Source organism: Aulonocara stuartgranti, assembly GCF_965226115.1.
Source record: "Aulonocara stuartgranti genome assembly, chromosome: 17".
Classification (NCBI taxonomy): Eukaryota; Metazoa; Chordata; class Actinopteri; order Cichliformes; family Cichlidae; genus Aulonocara; species Aulonocara stuartgranti.
This window is the reverse complement of record NC_138953.1, coordinates 33,277,663-33,304,742: the sequence shown is the minus strand read 5'-3', so window position 1 is coordinate 33,304,742 and position 27,080 is coordinate 33,277,663. Positions and strand designations below refer to the sequence as shown.

Below are 27,080 nucleotides of genomic sequence, written 5' to 3'. Positions count from 1 at the left end.
GATGACTCTTGTTGTGTTTTGCCACCATAGCACAGTAAAGAGGGTTTTGTTGAAAAGGAACTTCCCCCTTACTCTTTGTTGTCATTTTAGAAATGAAAACCTGTGGCTCTCAAAGGATTTCAAGATTTTAACTGATGTTGTAACGCTCCTCTTATCTCCTTATTCCTAATGTGTTTTTACTGACCTCTAGTGGCACACCTAAACCACTGCAGGGGAAACGGTCCGCTGAACTATGCCCACATGCGTAACTTCCTCTCCTCTTCCTGTTTATTTTTTTCTAAGGTACCATCCTCATACTAATGAAACACTCCAGGAGCTCTGGGTTCCAGAAGGTGAGGAGACGATCTGCTCATGTTGCTATCACCAATAGTGTTAGAAAGGTAGGTGTTTTATGTTCACTAGTATTGCTGTCAGGTACCAGCGAGGTCACATGTTTACGTTTAGACGTCTGTTTAGTAAGCTAGCTTTCAGAAATCATGGGTCAGGTGCTTATTCCTTCACATAAGCGTGTTATATAAAATAAGAAGCTTTCTAGTCACTAATACGTTTGAATTGGTTCTGCTAACGCCTAGCGCCAAAACAAACTGTACAAAGCGGACCCAGAGAACAGATAATGGTCGTTATTTAGCCTTTTTTGTGTTTCGAAGTATGTGTGGTGGGGTGCTAATGAAGTTTAAAAGCACCCTCACAGTGCAGAGCTAACACCCAGGAACTTAAGGAGCGATATTTTTATCTGCTGGGTTTAAAGGTCTACCATTCGTTGGAGCAAAGTCTTGTTCTCTATAACGTCCACCAGCCACTTCTCTCTAAACCTGGTCCTCCCCGGTGTGTGCACCAGTTTGTTTGACTCCACTATGAAGCTGACTTCCACTGGTAGAGTTTGAGGTTTAACCTTCGATACATCCACGACGAAGTAGACGCTAGCTGTCCCCCGAATTGGCTTCCTCGGTGTTGGGGTGCTGAATCGGGCCCGGTAGTGGTGGAAGGTCCGGTGCTCCTCCTCGGTTGAGCAGACAAAGTCCACACTGTACAACCAGCAAGAGGGGAGCTCCCACGTTTTAATGTAAGCCCCAATCTGCTTTTCCCCGACATTCACTGTGAAGTCCTTGCAGGCAGCCCATGGGATATCATCCATCTCAGCCTTCTCAGTGCGGTGGTGTCGGTCCAGCAGGGTTTTTACAAGCTGAGCTGACTCTGTTGTTAGGTTCATTGTTGTCCCCCTTTTTAACAGTATCTTGATGAAAGTTGCGGTCATTTGTATTGTTTGTTGGACTGTTTCTATAGTTACCGGTCAGACGGCGGCCTCTGTTGGCCAAATTTACAATGGCAAGCAAGTTAACCAATATCGCCCTGAGCTTCTGTTTGGGATGTTTTTGTTTGTTTTCTGATTTCACCTAGCTGTTCGGAATTAGTTTGAACTGATAAATAAAAGAAAAGCACTATATCTGAACTGAGAACATTTTTTTAAAGTATTTCCTCATATCCATCCTATAAGGTATATTTTAGCATAAAACAAAGTCACTGATTTACAGTGTTTAAAACACTTTATTAAGTGCAAAAAAGCCCAAATTTAAGGTTTCCATATGAGGACACTGGGTTTCCGGCTGATATACAAGTGTTCCTCTTTATATAATTTCCTTTTTATCTCTGTTTTTATCTTTACAGGTAGTGTGTTGCAAGCAGCGAACAATAAACTCATGGCAGAAAGCCTCCCAGAATGCTGCTGAATTTGCCAGAAGTTATCGCCTCATCTGTTTGCTTGAGGAAAGTATTTCTCTCCTGCCATCCCCAGTGAAACAGGAGACGTATGTCACGGATTAGGATCACACTTGACAGTGTTACCAAGGCAGTAGGTGGCACAGACTTCATCTCCAAGTTCTCCCGGCTCAAGGCGGGGGGCGGCGGTGGCACAGCTGAGAGCACCCACGCAGAAAAGTCTCGGGTAAAAGCCGAGACAGTAGCCTCAAAGGCTTCACTACCTGAAACTACAATGAAAGTAGAAGATGAAGGTGAGGAGACAGATAAGGAGCAGCAGCAGATTACAGAGAAGCCCTTTGTTTCCACAAAGAAGTCCATGTCCACTTTGGATTCAGCAGCAAGTGTTTCTGCCCCGTCCTCTAATGTGGCAAAACAAACTATGCAGCTGCTCCAGCCAGCAGCTCTGTCTACCAACATGGATGAGACCTACAAAACGCTGGCCAACCACATTGACGCTTATTTCGGACCCAGCACAGAAGGAGAGAGCAGGCAGCAGCAGCACATAGAAGGGGGCGATCATGTTGCTGGACCAGTTCCTCAGTTTTCCTCTCAGAAGAAGGGGGACCACATTCCTGTTTTGTCCCCAGTAGGAAAAAGTGTTGAGGCGCCAGCTAAAATTCCTGCCTCTTCCTCTTCGCCTAGTCCTCCAGTAGAGGCTCCTTCTGCCGAAAGCAAAGCTGTGGCGACGGCCTCCCCTAGAAAAGGCTTCACTCATTATCTGTCCTACCCTCGGCCCAGTGTTCAGGCTTTTGTCGGCAGCTACATCGCACCACTGGTCCCCAAATTTAGAAGCGATTCCAAAAAAATGGCAGACACGTCTTCAGATGTTGCCGTGGATGATGCCACTCCAGAGAAGGAAGAAGTAAAGACGGAGAGTGAGGAAGAGAAAGCCGACAAAGCAAAGCAAGAGCTGCTAACTCAAAGGGAAAAGGTGAGGTGTTAAATGTGATGCTAATGACCGATCCATGCTTCAGAGCTTTGATTCGCATTCACAAGCAAAACAGAACAGGAGAGGAGAAGCAGTACAATGAAAAATTTAAATAAAAGCTAATGCCAAAAACATAGATGAAATGTATTTACACTTTCTTCAGTAAATTAAAATAAGATGGAATTATTCTGGAGAGACGAGATCCTGTCAGAACTAAATAAGTCACGTAGAAAAATTAAGTTTGGAAGTGATCCAATCAGAAGGAATCTTCTTACTTTCCTTTGTGCACATTTGATTTGTCCATCGTAATTTTTTTTTGAGAACAGGACAAAACATCAACACTTGTGAGGAAGAGAAGAGCAGGTATATGGTCACATTTCTAATTTTATGTCAAGGGAAATTAAAATGCTTTATGAACTGTGTATGAACTAAAATTAGACTAAATCTAAAAGAATCCCAATGACTAAGCTATGACCTTTTAGACTATGACTAAAAGATTATGACTAAAACTAAATCTATATTAACACTAGTTCTAAGAAATGAAGATTACACCATGTGGGAAATATGCATCGGTGTGTACTGCTCCCTTTACTGTCTAATGAAGCTGGCAGTTAAGGACACGTGAGGCAACTGTTTCTCAAACTAGAGATCTCTCATAGTCACGTGACTGGATCTTCCTCTTCTCCTCCTCCTGTTCTCCTTTCATACCGGTTACAATTAGATCACCTCGTTGTGTGAAGGGAGTAGAATGAACTCATCCTTTCCTGCATGTAATAACCTTTTATTTCAAACCCACAAAGGCTGCCCCTCCACATGTCGAACTACCCATAATTATTGCTTCAGCTCCCAGATATATAAAAATGTATCACGTAGCGCAGCGTGTCTTTGGGCATGGAAGGGATGGTTGATAATCCCCCAAAAATGTTATAAATGATGAGCTCTACTATTTGTCATTGTCATTTAACACATATCCAAACAGTTTCCACATTATTTTTGACCTTTGCTTTATTTTGTCTGCGTTTGTCACCTAGATAATAGCCAGGGTGAGCGTAGACAACAGGACCAGAGCTCTGGTGAAAGGGCTGCAGGCCGTCACCGACGTCAAACTCCTCACTGCTCGAGTGGAGGAGCTTAGCAGCCATCTCCTGGAATTCCCAGAGACTCGAGTTGTGGCCATCAAGGTTAGTGCTGTTTGTAATTTCAACTTGTTCTTGTAACATGTGGGTTACATGGTCATTAAAGTCATTCATTTTCTGTGTTTACTATTGTGACTGATAGGAGAAAGTGCTGCCCTGCCTTCTACGACTGCGCCAGGCCAGAGATCTTCCTCTTCAGGCTGCTGTGAGAGAAGCGTTGGCCCTGACTGGCTACACTGAACCAGTCAAAGGCAGAGGAATTAGAGTCTTGTCCATAGATGGAGGGGGAACAAGGTGCGGCTTTTGGAAAAAAAGACAGACACCCAGATTATATTAAACTAGTACAGAGTACAAATCTACTGCACATGAATGTAAATGAAACAAACTTTTTAAACACGGTGATCAGCAGACATCAGTCTGTCTAAAGTAAAAGTGTTGCGGACACAGACTGAAATATATTGTTAAACTGTTCCAGGGGATTGCTGGCCCTGCAGACTCTCCATAAGTTGCAGGACCTCACAGGGAAACCAGTCCACCAGCTCTTTGATTACATCTGCGGGGTCAGCACAGGTATGGTGTTGCCACCTCTCTCTTGTCGGTCTGTTATAAGCTTAATCCATCATTTATCTAATCGATTAAAGGATTTTAGGTGTCAGCTGTCCTCACTTGTTCCTTTCCATTAGGTGCCATTCTGGCTTTCATGCTGGGGATTTTCCAGGTCCCCCTGGAAGAGTGCGAGAAGATGTACCGGGAGCTGGGCTCGGATGTGTTCAAACAGAATGTGATCGTTGGAACAATGAAGATGGGCTGGAGTCATGCTTTCTATGACAGTGAAATGTGGGAGAACATCCTCAAGTTAGTCTGCAACACTCTTTCATTGCTTATTTAAAAAAAAAAAAAAAGGTCTGTTTTTTCTTTCTTTTTCTTCTTTTTTTGTACACTTTTTGCATTCTTTCTTTCCTCTCTTCAGTCCTCAGCTTCAAAGACACCAGGATAGTCTAGAGTATTTGTATGTAATTTTGTGTTTTCTTTAGAGAACGGATGGGTGATGGACGTATGATCGAGAGTGCCAGGGATCCCCACTGCCCAAAAGTAAGTGTTTGAGTGCACACCCATGGGATTTTGTTTAACATCTTAATATTTCTAATGTGCCTGTTTAGTTTCATTTTCTTTTCTCATTGTTTATACCGCAGAGGACTTAGGACTTGAAGGGTTTCATGAAACTGATTTCAAAATTAAAAAGTTCTTTTCATGCCCACTAGGTGTCAGCAGTGAGCACTATTGTGAATAGAGGTCTTCCTCTGAAGGCATATGTGTTCAGGAACTATCGACTCATGCCAGGAGTGAGATCTCACTACCTTGGAGACTGCAAACACAAGATGTGGCAGGCTATCAGGGCCTCGTCTGCCGCTCCGGGCTACTTTCAGGAATTTGTTCTGGGAAAAGACCTTCATCAGGTACAACATGAATGTGAGACAACTGGGAGATGTTTGACTGTTCAGTTTATTCAGTTTATTTATTTTTAACTTAAATTTAAGTCTGAACTGAACTCATCTGTCCATCCACTCATGCTGCTAACTGCTTATCCACTTCACTAACTAAATCGCAATATATTAATTTAGTTATTGTGTCTTGGTTTCAGTTGACCTTCACATTTTCAAAACCATAAAAATAATTATCTGTCACAAATTAAGCCTAGAATTAAGCCAGTGATTGAGATTGGCATGTGAAAGTGCACGTCTCTAAGAGGTTTGCTTTCCAGGAAATCTACCAATGCGCTTCTGCCACGATGCTGCTTTTTTAAGGGACCAGTGCCAAGGACACAGGCACTGCGTGCAACAGCAGTGGCAGTTTTATTTATATAGAGCATTTTATTACACATAAACTAAGCTGCAGTGCATCGTGTGTGTTTGTGCATCAAGGATATATGTGCAGATTTGTTCCACTATTTCAAACTCACAACCTTGGAACAGCCCCATAATTGGCTCTTCCTCTTTTCTGGCTGTCAAGAGCCTGAAGGACAGAGGGGAAAGTCAACAGAATGGGGTGGCGGTACAGAGAGAGAGAGAGAGAGAGAGTCCTCAGACCTGGTCTGTGACCTTAAACATCAATGGTATCCTCCTTTTTACACCCCGAGAGGCCTTCCTCGAGGGAAATTGCAAAAGTTTCTGATTCCCTATGAAAGAGAATATTTTAAAGGAACCGTGTCTGTGTGGAGCCTATTCCAGTTGTCACAGAGCGAAAGGAAGGGTAACACCCGGGACAACCCGACAAGCATGTGGGAGGCGAACCCATACGAGCAAAGTGAGAACATGCAGACTCTACAGAGATCATCAGTCAGCCCGTAATATTGCCCAATATGTCATTTAGGTTCTAGTTTGGATTCTTGTCAGATGTATTGTTTTTTTTTCTCATTTTAAAAACTGATTGCTTTTAATGTATTAGGTGGGGCTTAGACGGTGGCCCTGAGAGTTCAAATGTGCTGCAATTTAAGAAAACACACTGGTATTTTGCTGTACTCTAATAAATCTGGAAGTTGCCCAGAAAGACTAATATTAAAGTGTTATTTTGAAGTGGTATTATTAGGGCAGGATATCTTTAGATGATCTTACAGGCAGCAATTCTCCTCAAGGCTTAGCTTCATTTTGATAACCTACTTAAGCAAAATTAGCCTTGTCCCTTCTTCTCTCCCCTGCCATTTTCTAATACAGTAGTCCTTGTAGACCCCCCCTTTTGTGTTTCCTTTTTTTTTTTTGCCAATAACAGGTCATAATCTACACCTCTGGTTTACATAAGCCTTGATACTTGTAGACATTATTGGTTTAGAACCAAAGGCCTGCTCATTCTTTGCCCGGAGAGCTTCTTTTGTGGCACTATCCCAGGAAAAGTGCTCTAATCTTTAGTTAACAAAAGCTAAGCTGTCTGCTGCTTTCTCTCCATTTATTAACAAGGCAAATATGACATGGCTGTAATCTCCCTTTCTATCCAACACAATTACAGTTACATTTCTGTTTGCATGTATAACGTGTGTGTGTGTGTGTGTGTGTGTGTGTGTGTGTGTGTGTGTGTTTCTGTTTGCACATTTCTCTCCTCACTTACACCTCTGCAAAAAGTATCTGTTTCCCATGCACTGGGCTGACAGCAGGGATGGAAAGACAGAGACTGAGAGAGTTATGTGCGTTGTTCTCCAAATTCCTCTTGGAGCCAAATAGTGTTTCATCAACATTTTGAGCTACCCTCGCCACCCACTGATCTCACTCCTACTCTAGTTTTCAGCACTTGCAGCGGTATTTCTCAGGAGAGTTCTGCCACTGCAAGGGATTAAAAAAAACACACGAACACATTCAAGTCCATTGTTTTCATCATACAGCATTACTAAGGAGTTTCTTGCAGTCACTGAGATCAGAGGGGTTCTGAATGTCATTTAGTGTCAGAGTCAAGAGGAATCTGTGTGGTTTGTCTCAGCAGTGCAGCTTATAGTATACGAATATATATGAATTGCTTACACCTTTGTCTTAACAGTCACACAATCAGGCTTAAAATGACACTTTTAATGTTTTATTGTACCATAAGAACGCCTTGAGAGCAGAGCAGACCCATTAAGATCAACATTTACTGTGGTCTAATGTAATGTGGGATAAGTGAAGAGCAGAAGAAAAGATTTTTGTTACCAGGAGCTTTCTGCTTTTGTTTGTTGTCCTGGTGCTACTGACCCGTTACAGCCTACGGTCACTCTGAAGAGTGAAACAGGGAACTCTCATCAGATGACACTTTGAGTCTGATATAAATGTGCATCCTAAAATGATTTCTAAGTCTTTTATGCTGGTTCTGTATCCTTACAAACTAAACTACTGCATTAGTTTCATTGCTTTTCTGTTGCCCCACCACCTGTAGAAGAGTGGAAATAACCTTTTCCCACTTCTCTGTGGGGCAAGATGGAGTGCCACACTCTCACACTATTTAATCTCAGCCAAAAGAACTTCAGTGCTTGGATTAAATTCAGAACTGAACTTGGTGAAAGGCTGACAAAGAGCAGAAGCAGCAAAACGGTTCAGACAGCCATTGAGCTGGATTATTCTTTTTTCTTTTCTTTTTTTTTTCTCTGTTCATGATTCTGTCAAGAATCTGTTAACACTATTTAGTAAAAATGCACACCAAATGGGTAGTGCAAAAGCAATGGGATAATACAAGAAAGTTGTAAGATTAAAATCCTGAAACGCACTGTGATTTACCAGTGAAGCTACATTTGTACTGTAGGTAGTTTCTGTCCAAATGATCCAAATGCAACTTATTTTTGAGGGCAGATAAAACCACTGTTTTCCGGGCTTGTTTACTTCGTTTTCCAGCACAGCACATCTCTCGCCCAAAGCTGTGTAGCTCCAGGACAGCCTGTCCACTTCACCTCATTTGTCCTCAACATGCTGTCACAACAGATATATTTAAGCTAAAGGACACATACCAAAAAATCTTTCTCTGCACAATAAAAACATGGCAGCCTTTCTTCCTCTCTAGGATGGAGGACTCCTAATCAACAACCCCACAGCTCTGGCCATTCATGAGTGTAAGTGTCTGTGGCCAAACACACCCCTGCAGTGCGTGCTGTCTCTGGGCACCGGGCGATACGAGACAGCGGGCAAGAATAGCACAACCTACACAAGCCTCAAGACCAAACTGGCTCACGTCATCAGCAGTGCCACAGATACAGAGGGTAGGACCACACAAAATGTTGTTTATCAGTGTTTGACATCCCACAAGCAGTTATTTCTAAACGAAAGGTTAGAGGTGGTGTGATGAAAACCAGTATTGGACAAAACAAAAAACATGTCCCTCCATCCTTATTTCAGAAGTACACACCATGCTGGATGCTCTCCTGCCCCCGGACACCTACTTCCGTTTCAACGCCTACATGAGCGAGGACATCCAGTTGAATGAGAACCGTGTAGAGAAGCTGAACTTCCTCAAGAGCGAGGGCGAGCGCTACCTCGAGCGCAACGAGGCCAAGCTGAGGAAGGCGGCTAGCATCCTGGGCCAGGAGAAGAGCGCCATGCAGCGACTGGCTGAGTGGGCCAAGCTCAAGGCCGACATGTACGAAGGTTTCCCCTTCGTCTCCAAGCTCTAGCCTGGTAGCAGTGTGACCCTAGGGGTTTGTTTTTTAAGGTACAAAGACACAGAGAGGGAGGCAAATAGACCCCCAATGGAATCAATGTTGTGGAAAAGATGCATACTAGGAGACAGTTTGAAGTTAAATTACAAATGTTTACACTGTTTTACCGCAGCTACCTAACACTAAAAGAAAAGATCCTTTGGTCATATTGATGTTTAATAATTAACAAGTGTAATACAATTTGCTGTTGGTGGGGAAGGATGTGTCTATAGTGGAGATGGAATGTTCTATTAGAACTGAGCAGGTTTTGACATTACAGCGGAAACCTTTACATGACTGAGGGAGGAGGAAAATGTAAGAAAATGCTGGTTTACTGGTTTTTGGGACGCACAAAGATGGGCATGTGATACCTGTTATACACAACAGTTTACCTATGGTTATTGGGTAAAGGAAGTGAGCTTTGTTTTCTTTTTCAGTAACTTGAATACATAAAGATGTAATTAATACATGATTGCACCGTGAGAACATGAGCGTGACTACCTATCTGTAACACTGTACACAAGTTAACACCTCACGCACTTTTTAAAGGGTAATTCTTAGCCTCTCTGTTGAGAATGATGTAAATACATTTTGTGGTAATTATGACATAAGTAATTATGAAGTGTTAGAATTTAACAATTTAAAAAAGTGTGCACATACCGCTACTTTGAAGACTGATACTAAAGTAAAAGAAAATGTTGTAATCTGGTAAAAAGCATGTCTATCCCGCTTTAAGCAGCTAGTTGTGGCCCCATGGTTAATATAAAGCTTTTACCTTGAACCTCAATCAAGCCTGATTTCTGTTTCTGCACAATTTATAAACTAAATAGACTTGACATTGTGAGAATCCTTCCTGCCCCGACCCCTTCCTTCATTACTTAGTGGAATGCCAAAAATGAACAAAATGTAATGATATAATAAAATGATACTGTCAAACCACTCTTCCTTCTTCCTTCTTGCACAAAGTGTTCTTCACTCACTCAGTCTTTGTGTGTTTACACACTACTTTGAATTTAATCCTTAGTTATTATTAAACCTGACCCTGGTTCTGCCAGAAGTTTCTTGTTGTTTAGAGGGGAGTTTTTCCTTCCCACTGTTGCCACTGTGGGCTCATCTGATAGTTTTGATTTTCTGTATTATTTTAGCATCTTTACCTGTCACTCATTTATAACATTTGGGGTGTTAGGAAACAAACCAACAGACAAAGGAACACCCAGTGTATTGAGGATTGCGTTGAAATCCTATACCATCCAAGAATGGAAAATCATTTTGTTTTCAAAACTGCAGAAATGTCTCTCCTTAGTTCCTAAACACCTAAAGAGCAAATAGAAGTGATTTTGTTTCTCTTTGTGTTTGTGTGTGCGTGTGTGATGTATATCTGCTTTCAGTTTCTGCTGCCTCAGTGTCATTTAAAATAAGGACACACACAAATCACAACGCGCCACACAAAAGACATGTCAATGAAGAATGCCAAGTGTCGTCTTATGATGAATTGCTTTTCTTTTTCCAGTTGCGCGCATTAGGTTTTTGCTTTGTTGTTTTGATCTCATTGATTGTCACTTGAAATTCCACGGGATCATTCCTCCCAGTCATGCTGCCGTTACCCCATCAACATAAACGGCATGCCACTAAAAGCTGCACCTGCAAACACTCAAAAGCTACAGATATCAGAGTAGTGCAAGTATTTCCCTGCATTGATGTCTCACTCCTGCATTCAGTGTGTCAACATCACAGTTTGACATGCGGATTGATGGACCTTTTATTTTTTTTCTCTCTTCAGTACCAGCTTGAGATTGACTGTGGCCTCAGCCAAACGTCAGATCCTGATTTACGATCGTGCTGCCTACTCTCGTCCTTGCTCTAGAGTGATTTTTTTCATTAAGTGAACACTGATAACGGGGTGAGAGATCCTGCAGGGGTGTGTACAGCTACCAGTGTGGCTGAAAGTGTCTGTGATAAACATGGCTCAAAATACTCTTCGAGTCAGGAATTCCCTGACTGTTTCAAAGTAAAAGTTCCACCCTTTTCGATATATTAACATGATTGATAGAGCGCTGACTTTTTGTTTTTATGTTATTTGTCCAAAATTTGATAGATGGCAGAGAATTCACTCTTCACTACTGTGGAATACACTCACAGCCCACTTTGTTTGGCATACCGGTTCAACAGCTTGCTAACACAAATAACTAACAGCCAATCACATGGCAGGATCTCAGTACAGTTAGGTTGCATGCTAAAATGTTTGAACTGAGCATTTACCCCTTAGTACCAACTGGCATTATTTAAACACCACAGCCTACCTGTGTATTTTCTAACCGTGTCCACCCCTTAATGACTACAGTGTAATCAATCTTCTGATGGCTGCTTCCAGGAGGATAACACACCTTGTGACAAATCTCAAATCATCTCAAACCGGTTTCTTCAACAGGAAAATGAGTTTACTGTACTCAAATGAACTCCACAGTCACCTGGTCTGAATCCAGTAGAGCACCTTTGTACAGCAGCACTGTGTGCAGGAAATCTGCAGCAACTGTGTGATGCTGTCATGTCAATATGCACCACAATCTCAGAGGAATATTTCCAGCCCCAGTTTGTATAATTAAGGCGCTTTTGAAGGCAAATAAGGGTCCAATGAGTTCCTGGTAAACTGGCCAGTGAGTTTGTATAAGAAGTAAAACTTTCATGCTGAAGGTGCTGCAATTTATATCTCAAGGTTTAAGACAGAGAGTGGGTCAGGGTTGGCTGCATTTCTATGTTTTCTGTTTATGTAGCAAATTAAAAATGTTGAAATAATTGCTGTTGCTCTTTGCTGTTCTTACATATGTTTATTTACAGATAGATAGATGGGGAGATAGAGATGGAGATATAGAGACTTGGGTGTCTTTGACAAGGGTGGTCAAGAGAGACAAATGAGGTGAATGTGACATTAACACTCACACGCAATTTTCATTCTGTTCTCTTCGGTGTTAAAGGCCAAAATGCCAGGGTAGAGTGAAGTCCGCCAAGCACTGTTTACATGAAGCGTCTATATAAATAGTTCATGCCACCGCACTATAGCAAGAGCTGTCTGTCTCTACGCCTCCTGTTCCTGGTGTTCCCTAGCAACTGCTTTGGTTCCCATTGACAATATTCTCAACGTATGTGTGCCCACGTTTGCTTAAAATTGCCTCAGATTTTGGCAAAAATGTGTTACACAGCAGACCTGCTTTATTTCACTGCTATAGAAAGTCATTTGGAACTTAATAAATGTGTCTCTTTGTTTTTTGCTCAGTGTTTGAAGCATGTGCCAAGTTTCTCCTCTTGTTTTCAAGTTCACGCTCTTGGCTTATGTGATTATCAGATCAACGTCTGCCAGGATCTGCCATCTTCTTATACAAACAAAAGTGTAGCATGTGACCAGATGTTGTTACAAGGTGACTGACTTCTCTTTTATCGTGGCTCTACTCTGTATTGAGATTCACAGCCGCCACCCCCTAAATGCGAGATTGCAATCTCTCAGTCTAAAGTAGTTCCAATTGTGTGAGTGCACCCACGGGAAAAGGGGTTACAGGTTTCGAATTCCCTCATATGAATATGAATAAGGAAGAAAGGAGAAAAAAAATGGCCCAGCACTCACTCAGTTTTTTTAAGTGTATTTCCTTCTCACGATTCCCTGGGTTGACGCAGTCCGAGTACTCTGAACAAGTTCATATTCATGCTATCCCAAATTACATATGAACTGAACTGAAAAATCCAATATGAAATATTATTTAAATCTTTGTCAGTATATATGGGAGAGGTAAGGAAAGAAGTACAATAGTGAGTATATGCAGCTATTTGTAAAGCACTGTGGAGGCTCTATCATGGTTTGGGGCTGCATTTCAGCCAGTAGTGCTTGGGATCTTGCTAATACAGGCCCAGTATTGCAGATACCAATACCAGCACTGATATGTTTAACTTATGCAGGGCTGAGCAGTCTGAAAAATACTTATGAGATGAATAATCACCAATTTTCACATTCTGAACACATTTTAATGGCCACTATATCACTGTGATATTTTTTTTACTTTCCACTATAATGAGTTAACACAACAAAACAAACAAACATGTATTTCAAAACTGGGTTTTTCAGAGTATCATATAAATGTGCCTGGAATGTAAAGAAGCCTGTCTCCAAACCACTTTAGATCAATTTCTGTTATTAAAGGTATATTTTTTCATTTCCAAAGAAATAATTTATGCAACACAATTCAGTGGGCTACATACTGAACCTAAAGAAAAGAAACAAAGTATCGATCCAATACCAATACCAGCATTAGTATCGATACTATCAATATTTGCCCACCTCTAGCTCATACTGATGAGTGAGAAGAAGACTCTAACTGCTTCTCTTCAGTGTAAACATTAACAGTGTGGAAATATATATCTGGTGAATGTTAAACATACACTGTCTTGCCATAATATATCCTGTCCTGTATAAACTGTTTTTAAATCATACAGTGGCACAGAGAAGCTCTGGTGTAGACCCCACTCCAAGTCCGACATATTTTGGCCTTAAAAGATGCTTGGTGATAGGAATACGATGGCTTTCCAGGACACAGAGAAAGCCTCTGATGCATGAAAATATGTTAAAGTACTGCTGCAGGAGTGTTTTTCCACTTAGTGGTGTGTCTGCCAGTAATGTCGCACTCTTAAAAAAATTAAATAAATAAATAATCTTGTCTCGCCATGTCTTTCACTGAGCGAAAACTGAGTTTGCACAGTGCCATTGCTCTCTGCAGGTCTCTGTCAGCCAGTTAATATGGAGACACACCTGCGCACACACACACACAAACATCCTACTTGCCCTGTGGAAATGTCAGACATCAGTGCCTGTGCCCACCGTTTCAACGTCTGCACGTCTTTAAAAGGATAATATCAGTCACACCCATGAGCTGGTGCACAACATTCTCTCTGAGGTTTGAACGTACATGTACAGACACAGCAGCATATTTTTCATCTCACATTAAGTTGTGTTTGTTTTGGTGGTGGCCTTCCCTCAGGCCTTGTCACCATTACTGCACGTTACAGCACTCTGCACAGTGGTGAAGGCTAATGTCCCTCGGCCCAGATGAGTGTTACTTCATGCACATATCGTGGACAAACTGTACGTATATCCTTTTTCCCCCTAAACAGTGTTGATGATCTGAGCCTGCCCTGTGGGAAGCTACATATGATTAAGCCACAGCTGCAAACTCCAAGCTCACTGTTTTTCTTTTTGCTGACATATAATGGTGAAAATACACTTCTCAGAATAATTAAAGGAACACTCTAAAAACATCAGATCTTTATGGGAGAAAAACCTCATGCTGGATATTATACTGATATGGACTGGATAATGTGTTGGGAACAAAAAGGATGCTACAACATTTGATAGAAATTAAAATGATCAACGTATAGAGGGCTTAATTAAAAGAGACTCCAACCATCAAATTGCAAAGTTGCATTGCAGCAACTCAAAATGGTATTCAGTAGTTTGTTTGGCAATAGATGGTGTCCCAAGGAATCCCCGATCCCAGATATGAACCAGGGCATCACTGAGTTTCTGGTCAGATTGAGGTGCATACTATTGCCACGGCTTCTCCAGACTCTTTCATGTCTGGACATGCTAATTCTGGTATTCTATGGCAAAACACACGGTGCTGGGTAGTGAGCACAGCGTCCTAGAGTAGCGGTCCCTGAGTTGAGGCTCAGGTGTGAAATGTATAGTTTTCAGGGTTTTTATCTTTTTTTAAAAAAATAGTTTTTATTGTTAAATGGGTTTCCCTGGGTCTTTTCCCATTTGTTATGAATAAATCTTCTTTTTTGGTACTGGTACAGCTTTTATTTTGTTGTATTTATCCGTGACACCTTAAAGGCCTTGAAAATATCGTTGGACATAAACCGGTCTGTGGCGCAAAAAGGTTGGGGGCTGCTGTCCTAGAGGACGTCGGGCCCCCAAGCCACCCTCAGGAAGTCTGTTTTTGATTCTGACACTGACTCTAGACCAGGGGTGGACAACTCCAGGCCTCAAGGGCCGGTGTCCTGCAGGTTTTAGATCTCACCCTGGGTCAACCCACCTGAATCAAATGATTAGTTCATTACCAGGCCTCTGGAGAACTTCAAGATATGCTGAGGAGGTAATTTAGCCATTTAAATCAGCTGTGTTTGATCAAGGATATATCTAAAACCTGCAGGACACCGGGCCTTGAGGCCTGGAGTTGCCCACCCCTACTCTAGACAAATGCAAAGCTGGTGAAAAAAATAAAAGTGGCATCCACCTGTAGCCTAAAGCTATTTCTGTTATAGGAATTGTGTCATTGTTGCTCCTTTTTCAGTAACAGCAAAGCAACTGAAACTGATTAGCACCCCCCTGCTACTTAACTGTTCACTTCATTATACCATAAGTTTAACTGCTTACTCTGATTGAAAAGTGTTCCTTTTTTTTAGTAGTGTATGTAGTGATGGTGAGTGAGAGAGAGATAGTGAGTCTGTAGATTACTGGTGTTGATGGCTGCAGTCTATAGAAGACATACTTCCTGTGTCCCTGACATGACACGACCTGAGTTATGTGGGATAGGTGAGGAGTGTTCACGCATACAGCTGTCATGTGAGAAGAAGGATCTGCAGTTTAAAATATGTAGTGGGATGGCGGGCCAGTAATGAAAATGTAATGTGCAGTGGAGTGTTTGACACCAGCAAGGCCTTGTTCATATCTGTATAGGCCATCTGTCCAGTCCAGGCACGTGACATTGGGAAACATCTATTAGCAGCACACTGTGTTAATTTTATACTGAATGGAGACTTTTGAAGGTGCCAGTGAAAAACACTGGCAGCAAAGCCAACGTAAGTGCCAATGACTAAACTGCTCAATGTCTCAACATCTAAATCTTGCAAATGTAAGGTCTTTAAAAACAAGAGCCAAAACTATAAAGCAAACAAAGCTTAATGATGATTTACTAAAGTAATGGTTTCAACGTTTTAGAAATAAAGCCTTTACATCCCGGCAGGACTGTTTGTTTCACGCACCTTCGCCCGCAGGCCCCTCTGCTGCGCTCATTAAAGAGGGGTCGCTGTAGTTGGGTGTTTTTTTGTTGTTGTTGTTTTTGTTGTTGTTTTTGTTTTTTTTAATCTGCGTCACATTGGTAACGACTGAAAACATTAAAGCAAAGGAGTCTCACTCTGGTTTAAAAGAAAATAGTCTTCTTTTTGTGAGGTTTTAGATTACTACTAGTTTATATTAGACTAAAATCAATAGATTAATAATATTAATTAAGTACCTGACAGAGTATTTACCTGCCTTAGAAATATAATCATATAGGGAGTCTGTGTTACCTTATTTGACAGAAATCTTAGCTTTTACTGTTGTTTCTCCATTACGATGAAAACATGCTGATGAGCTTCTTTTCCTGCTGGGGTAAATGGCATAAAAGTTTTCATGGCATGTAGGCCTTGTTTATACAATGTTTAAAGCACAAAGTCAAATGTTGGGCTAAAGCTTGGTCCCTTTTTTGTGAGAGGAGTGCGTCATCCTCTCTGAGCGTAGACGATCTCTGTCGCTGCTGGTTTTGACAGCGGTAGGGGAGCTGCTGGGGAGAGCGGAGGACCCGTGTGGACCACAGCTTGCTGTAGCAGCGGCTGAGAGGGGGGGGGGCGGACACGCACCAGCCGGACACAGACTCTGAAACACACACACCTACCCACAGCACACACGCGCGCCTCTCTCAGCCTTTTCAGCAGCATCAACACACATTTCACTGACGGGGTGGAGGAAACAACAGTCGGGTTGTAGAAAACGGTGAGTGTTTCTCATCTCTTTTGGTTCTTTAAAGATGGAGTGGGGGTGTGTGAAGGAGGGGGGTGTCTTTATTCTTTCATCCCCCCCACGACATAAGGGTTAGGGTAATGGTGCAGCGAGTGTGTCAAGTCTTGTCATCTGCCGCGATGTCCCTGTGATGCTGGCTGGTCCAGGATGCCCAGGTTTGCGGTAACACAGCAATATGGACGCCCGGTATTATTTTGGATGCCGCCGAGTATGAGGCAGACGTTGCAGTGCGTGCACTAGCCGCACTGCATCTTGAGGAGCAGTAGCATCAAAGCCACAGGAGGGGAGGGAAAGCGGTTTGTCGGTGGGCCCTGGCGTTGAATGAAGCTGCTGGTGCAGCAGGGTCGGTGCTGCCGGCCGGTGCGGGCAGGCCCGTGAAAGCGCTGAGCGGATTACTTGATGTCTGCTGGTGATGCTGCCAGCTGTAGCTCAGCTCCCCCCTCCATCCTCCCGGTGTCATTTCAAGTGTTTTGACTTAAAGGGAAGCTTAAGCCGCCCTTGATTTCATATCAGAGATTTTGAGATGTAGGGTAAGACCTCGACTGATTATAGTCGATAAAACGAAACCATTATACATGAGTTTGGAGGACAAAGGCACAGAGACGAGGACAGCCTTTAATATTTTTCAAGATTTGCTTGAAATATACATCAGCAGTCATATTAAACCCAATCTTATTATTATTACTACATCAGCTAAAAAAAATGTTGTTCACCTTGCCATATAATTGTAATAGTAGCATTTAGCAGTCCTTTGTCATTAATGATTAGTGAATATTACTGAGCAAATGTTGGCCATGTTCTAATGAACTTGTGAGTTGGAAGTTTGTTAAAGTGTAGACAGTTTAAGACAAAATGCTGTAAAATGTAGAAATCTATGATTCTCAGTGAGTGCACCTGAATACTGCAAAATGTGCATTTAGAAATAAAGAATACTGCAGTCACCGAAGGATTAGACAGCACTCCAACATCAGTAGGAATGTGAGCGTTTCTGCCATTCATCTAGACGTATTACAATGGTTATGTGAGTGCTTTGTGTGTTTGCACTTTGTTAGAATGGTGTGATGCAGTGTTAAGGGTTAATTAGCGATGGGCCATGATGGTGTAGATGCTGTAGTGATCATCTGCATGGAAGGAAATGTGCAATACAGCAGGGAGTTGTGACAAAGCTGATGTCCTGCCGCAGTCCAAGAAAGACAAGAAACTGAGTTTAGGGCACACTGGGGACGACGTGTGATTTTACTGTGGGGATTATGGTGGGCATACTAAAAAAATAGTATAATGCATCCAAACAGCTGTCAGTATTATACATTAAAGCGTAGAATCAATACAGAACATTTCTGCTGTTGTATAGATGTAGGCAGGATGAAAAGTAAATAATTGTTTAAATTCTACTAGTTCTGACTGTAATTTAACAGACAAGTTGCTTACAGTGTGGGATTGCAGATGTGAATGTGCTGGAAACTGTTCTGAAGCTACAGTGTGGTCTGTGTCTGTGGATGAGATGAAGGTGGAGCTGAATAAACAGAACGTATTTGCTATAACAGCACAAGTGTGGGAGAAAAGTTGATATAGCATAGTATCGCAGTATTTTGCATGACGGTGTATCGATACAGGAACACCAAATAGCAGTATTTTTTAAAATAAATTTGATTTCTCTGTGAATATTATGAACAAGAGGGCTCATCTCATGCACCGCTATCCTGGGATAATGTTAGTTGAGCAAATTTACTTTAAATCTGCTCAGCCGAAAAACCGTCCCACTGCTGCCTCCTAATTCAGAGCAAGCTAATAGTTCAGTCACAAGTACCAGTTTTGGTTGTAATTGCACAGGTTGCTTGATAGGAGGCAACATTTCTGCAAACAGATGCAGTTTGACATAATTGTAACAGTTAAATGTGAATATCTGTCTATGTAGATATGATAGACAGAAATGTAGATAAGAAATATATGTAGATAGAAAATATGGGATTTTTTGACAATTTATCACAGTTAATTGTTGTATTATCAGGAAGAAATTGCATGAAATTGCTAACGTGATCCCATTCGATTGCAGACTGATATCTGATTGATATCAGATATCACCAAATGTTGATATTTTATTAAATAAAATATCATATCATATCATGAATGAACTATTGTGATAGTGTTCTGTTGTGGGATTTCCACCGCTACATAATATAGACTCAAATGTAAATGCAATGTAATGTAAATGACTGCAACCCTGATTTGCTTATTCATTGTGATTTCAAGGAACTGAGCCCAGTGTCCCTGTTATGCAGTGAAAAACAAACAAACAAGCACTGCTCTTTGCGTAGTGTTTAATTAAATGCATACATGCTTGTTCTATATGCTGCAGAAAGTCACCAGTGACTTCCACGCCTGGCTGCAAAACAGTCCATGAGTGGGTAGAATCTTTTTGGAGGCAATAAGAATGGCACTGTGTGTCACTGCAGAATTTAAAGTGTGAGTTTTGTGGGGGGTTTTCCTTGGGGTACTAACATTTACAGCGTGATTCAATATGACTTGATGCCGTGCGCCCACTCTGACCCAGGGGCACCACCAAGGGGGGGCCAAGGGGGGCACTGGCCACACCCAAAATTTGCTAGCGCCCCCTGGCATGACTATCCAAAGATGGTAATAATTTTAGTAAACATGAGCACAAGCGAGAGGAAGACAGCCTACAATGAGTTGAAACATTAACTTGTTATTTATTACTACATATGCAGTTTTTGTCATTCGTATTGTGTCACTTTGTACATCCCTCACGATCTTCTGTTTTTGGTGTGCCACCCCAATATTTTTGTAGCCTCCATATGGTCACCCCTATGAAAAAATTCTGAAAAAATTGACCCTGCATAGGAAAGTACTTTAGAGCACAGAAAATATTTGCAGGTTTAATAATTGTTGCAGTGAACAGGAAGCCTATAATTGTGCTGTGCGAGGCGGCACCAGAATGCTAATATCAACCTGCTAACCTACATTTCGAAAGCTCCAGTCAGCATTTAACTCTCTGTTCTTTTATAATCTCCAGGAAAACACAGCGAGAGCTAAGACTGCAAGAAAACATATCTAACTTTAACTGCCTTTAAGGTTTTAATTTCTTCTAAAACGTACGTGACGAAGCTCTCTGCAGTTATACGATCTCCTGCCAAAGCCAGCCCATGTTAGGCCACTGAAAAAAATACACAGGTGAGAATTAATAGAGAAAAAAAAAAAGATTGTACACAGTTGTAACTGACAGGTACTGAATTATATTAAAGCTTTTCACTGAAAACATTTTGACAAGTCACAGCAAGGAAAAGCACAGGTTTGAAAAATGAAATGAAAAGTCTGAACTACATCAAGACACTTGAATATAACAGTACCGCTATTACATATCACCTCAGCTTTTATATGACGAGTCAACAATTCCTTCAGGTCCTTTTCTCTTTATTTAAAAATGTTACCTAAAATAATCTTCTCTTTTAAAAGTAGTGAACGCCGGGTTTGTTTAAATGTTCTTGCAGCTGTAAATAGTGTTATAATAGTACCGGTAGTACTATAATTGTTATCCCATGGCATGGCAGGTGTTGCATGTTGGCACTGTGGGCATGACTGCTGTTGGTGAGCTTTTCCCCCATGAGACATCAGACGACATACCTCCAGTCTCCTGTGAAAACTCCCCGGCCTGTCAGAGCAGTGCCAGCACTGAGCCATTACTCATGGCAGATGCACTGTCACCATCACTCTCCTGCTCTCCCATTTATCCACAGCCCATTAGACGAGAAGTCAGGCGATGGAGCTCGAAGTTTTGGTTTCGGTGTATTCTCATTCTAACCGCTGTCGACTTAAATGATCGAATGATCTATAAACCAGAGACAGGTATGATGTTGTTTTCAGACTGCTTGGGGATCAGGGTTCAGGTCAGCTTCCTTATATAACACCAAGGATTTAAATTAGTTTCATTCTCTGAAAAGGTTTTCTTTTCCATAGTATAGCTGTGATTAGAGCTTGAGGTTATTACAGTGGAAAATAACCTCAAGGAAGAATTACAAGCATAATTAGGTCAACTTTTAAAACCAGAAAAATTAATGAAGAAAGAATATATGCGCATGAAGCGAATGGCCACTTTGTTAGATACACCTGTTCAACTGCTCATTAACTAAATTATCCAAACAGGAAATCACACAGCGGCAGCTTAGTATATTTAGGTATGTAGACATGATAAATGTGACCTGTTGAAGTTCAAATTGGGATTCAGAATGGGGAAGAAAGGTCACTTAATTTACTTTGACAGTAGCATAGGTGTTGGTGGCAGACTGGCTGTTCTGAGTATTGCAGAAACTGCTTATTTACTGCGATTTCCCCCACACAGTCAACTCTATGGTTTACAAAGAATGGTCAGAAAAAGAGAAAAAAATGCATGAATGCACCTCATGTTAAACCTTGAAGCAGGTGGGCTATAGCAGCAGAAGACCACAACTAGTACCACTCAAGTCAGCTAAGAAGCTGAATCTGAGGCCATGGTTTGCACAGCCTCACACACACAGCCTACCCGAGTGTTGTTGCTGACCATGTTCATTCTATCTGAAGCCTTCAACCATCTTCTGATGGCGACTTCCAGCAGGATAGCACACCATGTCACAAAGCTCAAATCATCGCAAAATGGTGCCCTGAAAATGAAATCAACTCACTGCACTCAAATGGCCTCGACACTCACCAGATATGAATCCAATAGAGCACCTTTGGAGAGATGGAGGAGATGCATACTGTGGATGTGCAGCCAACAAATCTGCTGCGCCTGTGGGATGTTGTCATGTCAGTATGGACCAAAATGTGTGAGGAATGTTTCCAGCACCTTGTTGAATTTGTGCAATTAAGAATTAATATTGAAGGCAAACGAGATCCAACCTGTAAAGCAAAGTGCAACTAATAGTAATGATGAATTAATATAGTACATTTAATTTAATTTTTTTTTTACTTTGCCATTTTTTAGGTTAATGTGATTTAATTAGTGACAAAATAATATGTTAGCATTATTAATACATTTGCAATTTTTTTCATAAACTTAATAGAATCCCATTGAAAGAAATTACATTTACCGTGTCCTAATTTCAAATGTCTTTGAATTCCTGTTCTTGTTCTAACAGATCAAATTATTCCATGTAAAAATAAAGAAACACATTGTAAAAATTACATTTTATAATCATAAACTTTGAAAAATAAACTTCTCTGTTGATTAGTTGTTAAATTCAACTGGAAAAACATACAAGTATCCTACTTTAACTATTATGAGGCTCCCATAGGAGAGCTTGTACATTATTACCTCCAGTATGTATTTGATATGTCATTTTTCTTTCAGAATTGGTGTTTAATATTTTGAAATTGGAAACAACAAGGAAACATTGCTTCTTTTGTTAAATTCGTCTACAGAGATTGTTTTTTTTCTTGCCAGTACTATATAAGAACAATAAAGTATTCAGGTGCACATACTAATGAAGTCACAACAGGAGCATCTTGGGGTTTTGTCTTCATACCAGATTTACTCATTCGTGCTGTGGAAGCTGCAGCCGAATGAACACAATTAGCATCATAGTACATCATAGATCCTTCGGTACTCTGTGGGTTAATAGCACCCTGCGGCGATGGTGGGGTGGGGGAACATAAACATCACCCCTCATCTTTGCTGTACCGCTTGGCTCATGGCTGAATGTGTCTGGGTGGCTGTTTTCATTAACGAATTGGAACACATGAAAATTAGCATCAGTGGTTGAAGATTGATGAATTAGAGAATGGGGACAAGTTAAAGCCAGGGCGGGAGGGTGACACGTAGCTTCTGCTGGAAGGTCTCTGATAGAGCAGATGCTAGTGTTCTCCTCTCCTTTTTTTTATACAAGACAGATGGTTTTGTAATTGAGTGTGTGTGTGTGTGTGTGTGTGTGTTTTCCATTTTTGGAATATGATGTTGTTTCGGGAAGATGGAAGAGACCCAGTTTTGCTCAGTGAGGGGCTTTGAGGACTACAGCAAATAAGCTGTATTGTGTCAAGCAGATCTGATTTTCTGCAAGACTAAATTCAAGTATTTGATGTCTTTGCTAACATAAACACCAAGCTAGAGCTTAAATTAAAAACTGAATCTCCAGCTAAGGCAGGGCGATATCTCGATTCGCCTTGATATCTTCGATTGTGTCTTGTTTTGTGATCAACTCAATAAGTTGCATCGTTCCAACTGTCGTAGGGTAGACAGTGAGCTAGAACCAGATTTTCATTTAAACAAGTCAGTCCTTCAAGCTAGACATATGAAAATGGTGTCTATTTGCAGCTACCAGTAGGCACCCCCCTCCTAAACCTACTTGACCCCTTTGAAAATGAGATGTTATATCTCAAGAGGCTTAATGCATTTTTAACTGCTCAGCAGACTGCATTCAGTGATAAACATTCAGGTTATGAAGGAGACATCTCATGGTTTTCTTAAAGAACTTCTAAATCTCCAGTGTTGAATGCCATGGATAAGCTGCTCATGCAGGTTTGAAGCATGTTCTTTATGTTGTACAAAAATTGTATTTTAAACCAAACTGTGATATTTTTCCAACTTTAATCAAGTGGTTTTAATTCAGAAAAAAACGACGATCTAACAGCGAGTTAGATCAAAATACAAAATACTAAAGTCCAAAAGACAAGTCTTGAACTTATGTACAGCTTTGAGAGTTGGTTAATTTACTCCTTTTCCACATATGCAGTCTAATTTTATGAACTTTGTTGCCATAGAAAAACAATGGCTAACTTTTGATTACCTGAGAGAATGAAACCAGGTCTTATTATGCAGAGACAGCCACCTACTGGCACTATGAGACTGATAATACTAGATAACGTCTATTCACTGGGCTGACAACATCCAAACCAAGTGGCAGGGACTGTGTACTGAGTTACACACAGAAAACAATATTGTCCTAACTGATTTATGGGCAGGCTGATATTATTGGCTAATATTAAATATTTGCCAATTTGTTGGTGTTTTTTAATGTAAATAATTTAATGTAAAGAAGAGCAAGGAGAAACACCATTCAACCATGTTATAAGGGTGGATGTTGCATACTTTGTCCACAAGACAATACATGTTTGGAATGTCACAAAGACAACAACCAGTAAATCCAAGCAGAGTCAGGCAAAGCATATATCTCTATCTCTATATATATCAGATTTTTTACATCACCAATTATCAGTATTGGTATCGTTCATAAAAAACCTAAATTGATATCGCTCTGCAAAAAAAACCACAGCTACAGTGCAGAGAGCTTAGAAAGCCTTTTGTGGAATTTGAAAAAAAAAAGTTAAAAATATTTATTAATTGAATTATGAAAGGAAATGAAAGGTAAGGAAAGAGAAATGGGAAGGCACAATGCTGGAGAATAGAGTGAAGGAACACAACAAGACTAAGATTAATAAAAGGATGCATGGCATAGCAATCTTGAACTCCTGGCTCACATGTATACACACATATTGAATCCTGCATGTGTCCACTAATATAGTAACACAACAATCAAGGCTAAATGATAATCAATAATGACTGTAACTATCTGCCCCTCAATATTATTTCAGGCCCTTTTGAATAGAAAGCAATCAGTAAGTGTGACCCTGCTTGTAGACTGCAGGTGAGTTGCTTGTGGGGATCAGGTGGGCAACAGATGGTAGAGTGGGTGAGAGCAGATGAGTTGCCAGACTGGTGGTAGATGTCACTTGCTGAGTGTAAAAAAAAAAAAAAAGTCCAACATGTATTTCTGAAGGGCTGATTTGATTTCATATACTGAGACATATGCACAGTTTGTTTAGATATGATTATCTTCACAACATAGCAGATGTCTCCAGATCTCTTAAAACCACATAGATTTCCACTTCTGACAAACTGCAAATTCTTCCAGTTCCTCTTATCCCTGAAGTTTTTAAAATATACTGTTAAGGAAACAAAGGAAGCATGCTCAAATCCCGGTGGTGTGATCTTAATTCATTGTATAGGCAGCTTAAAAATAAAATTACCCCCAGGCAGCCGAATCTTTGTCACAGCTCTAAAATGATTAGTAAGGATTTAAGTCAAAGAAGCCATTAAAGAACCTCTTTTATCGCACCAGACATCCAATTGGTTCAAGGCACCAGCATCACATGACAATTGTGAACCAACCAGCCTTAACAATGACTATTAAGGCTGTATTTATAGGGTATAATTGAATCTGGCAGCTTTTCACTACATATGCAGCTGCAAATAACTGCATCATCACTTTATATACAGTGGGGCAAAAAGTATTTAGTCAGCCACCGATTGTGCAAGTTCCCCCACTTAAAATGATGACAGAGGTCAGTAATTTGCACCAGAGGTACACTTCAACTGTGAGAGACAGAATTTGAAAAAAAAATCCATGAATCCACATGGTAGGATTTGTAAAGAATTTATTCGTAAATTAGGGTGGAAAATAAGTATTTGGTCACCTCAAACAAGGAAAATCTCTGGCTCTCACAGACCTGTAACGTCTTCTGTAAGAAGCTTTTCTGTCCCCCACTCGTTACCTGTATGAATGGCACCTGTTTGAACTCATCATCTGTATAAAAGACACCTGTCCACAGCCTCAAACAGTCAGACTCCAAACTCCGCCATGGCCAAGACCAAAGAGCTTTCGAAGGACACCAGGAAAAGTATTGTAGACCTGCACCAGACTGGGAAGAGTGAATCTACAATAGGCAAGCAGCTTGGTGTGAAAAAATCAACTGTGGGAGCAATCATCAGAAAATGGAAGACATACAAGACCACTGATAATCTCCCGCGATCTGGGGCTCCACGCAAGATCTCATCCCGTGGGGTCAAAATGATCATGAGAACGGTGAGCAAAGATCCCAGAACCACACGGGGGGACCTGGTGAATGACCTGCAGAGAGCTGGGACCAAAGTAACAAAGGTCACACCATCAGTAACACACTACAACGGCAGGGAATCAAATCCCGCAGTGCCAGACGTGTTCTGCTGCTGAAGCCAGTGCATGTCCAGGCCCGTCTGAAGTTTGCCAGAGAGCACATGGATGATACAGCAGAGGATTGGGAGAATGTCATGTGGTCAGATGAAACCAAAGTAGAACTTTTTGGTATAAACTCAACTCGTCGTGTTTGGAGGAAGAAGAATACTGAGTTGCATCCCAAGAACACCATACCTACTGTGAAGCATGGGGGTGGAAACATCATGCTATGGGGCTGTTTTTCTGCCAAGGGGACAGGACGACTGATCCGTGTTAAGGACAGAATGAATGGGGCCGTGTATCGTGAGATTTTAAGCCAAAACCTCCTTCCATCAGTGAGAACTTTGAAGATGAAACGCGGCTGGGTCTTCCAACATGACAATGATCCAAAACACACCGCCCGGGCAACAAAGGAGTGGCTCCGTAAGAAGCATTTGAAAGTCCTGGAGTGGCCTAGCCAGTCTCCAGACCTCAACCCCATAGAAAATCTGTGGCGGGAGTTGAAAGTCCGTGTTGCTCGGCGACAGCCCCAAAACATCACTGCTCTCGAGAAGATCTGCATGGAGGAATGGGCCAAAATACCAGCTACTGTGTGTGCAAACCTGGTAAAGACCTATAGTAAACGTTTGACCTCTGTTATTGCCAACAAAGGTTATGTTACAAAGTATTGAGTTGTATTTTTGTTATTGACCAAATACTTATTTTCCACCCTGATTTACGAATAAATCCTTTACAAATCCTACCATGTGGATTCATGGATTTTTTTTTTCACATTCTGTCTCTCACAGTTGAAGTGTACCTCTGGTGCAAATTACTGACCTCTGTCATCATTTTAGGTGGGGTAACTTGCACAATCGGTGGCTGACTAAATACTTTTTTGCCCCACTGTAGGAGTGGAGGAATTTTATCCTAAAGTTTTCATACTTGATTTGCAGAGTGTGTAATTATGCATTGCTTTTTAAGCCCGTTCACTGACCTGAATCAGACAGTGCTCTTACCACACCTACACCAGCCCGAGTAGCCTACACCTGCATGGAAGACTGGAGTCGTTTCCTCAGGAGAAAGTGAGCCCGGTCCCAGTTGCTCGTGGGGGTTACTCTGAAATGAGCGTCTGCTAATCGTCAGTATAGGAGTGGTAGAAGTGCTTCGGTTCAATGGAGCCCGCATATGTCCTCAACCTTGCTTGTCTGACCTCGGAGAAAGTCTCTTCTGAGCACTCCCTCAGTAAGAGTCCTCGGCTTGCACTCAAAGAATGGCTTTGTGGAGAAAAATAAACTGTGCAGTGAGCAGATGAGCAGGATCGAGAAGACAAGCG

The 27,080-nt window shown here is 41.3% G+C and overlaps 2 protein-coding genes across 6 annotated transcripts in view; both read left to right on the top strand.

The window, feature by feature from the left end:
• The first annotated feature begins 64 nt into the window (after nucleotides 1–64).
• On the top strand, nucleotides 65–9,904 carry pnpla8 (patatin-like phospholipase domain containing 8). 3 transcript variants are annotated; one of them, XM_082510533.1, is made up of 10 exons: nucleotides 65–332; nucleotides 1,666–2,689; nucleotides 3,718–3,867; nucleotides 3,965–4,116; nucleotides 4,298–4,392; nucleotides 4,506–4,677; nucleotides 4,857–4,914; nucleotides 5,085–5,279; nucleotides 8,335–8,530; nucleotides 8,667–9,904. In XM_082510533.1, the coding sequence occupies exons 2-10, from the start codon at nucleotides 1,808–1,810 to the stop codon at nucleotides 8,939–8,941; spliced, it is 2,175 nt and encodes a 724-aa protein (XP_082366659.1). In that variant the 5' UTR covers nucleotides 65–332; nucleotides 1,666–1,807; the 3' UTR covers nucleotides 8,942–9,904. The 3 variants fall into 3 exon arrangements, with proteins under 3 accessions (XP_082366659.1, XP_082366658.1, XP_082366660.1); XM_082510532.1 differs by having other exon boundaries at nucleotides 65–384; nucleotides 1,670–2,689; XM_082510534.1 differs by lacking the exon at nucleotides 65–332 and adding an exon at nucleotides 445–1,063.
• A 6,640-nt stretch (nucleotides 9,905–16,544) lies between these two features.
• The window catches only part of nrcama (neuronal cell adhesion molecule a), a 64,265-nt gene continuing 53,729 nt past the window's right edge, over nucleotides 16,545–27,080 (top strand). For all 3 annotated transcript variants that reach the window (XM_082511958.1, XM_082511957.1, XM_082511956.1), the window contains exon 1: nucleotides 16,545–16,760. The gene's annotated coding sequence lies outside the window, so the exon portion shown is untranslated. The remainder of the gene's footprint in view (nucleotides 16,761–27,080) is intronic.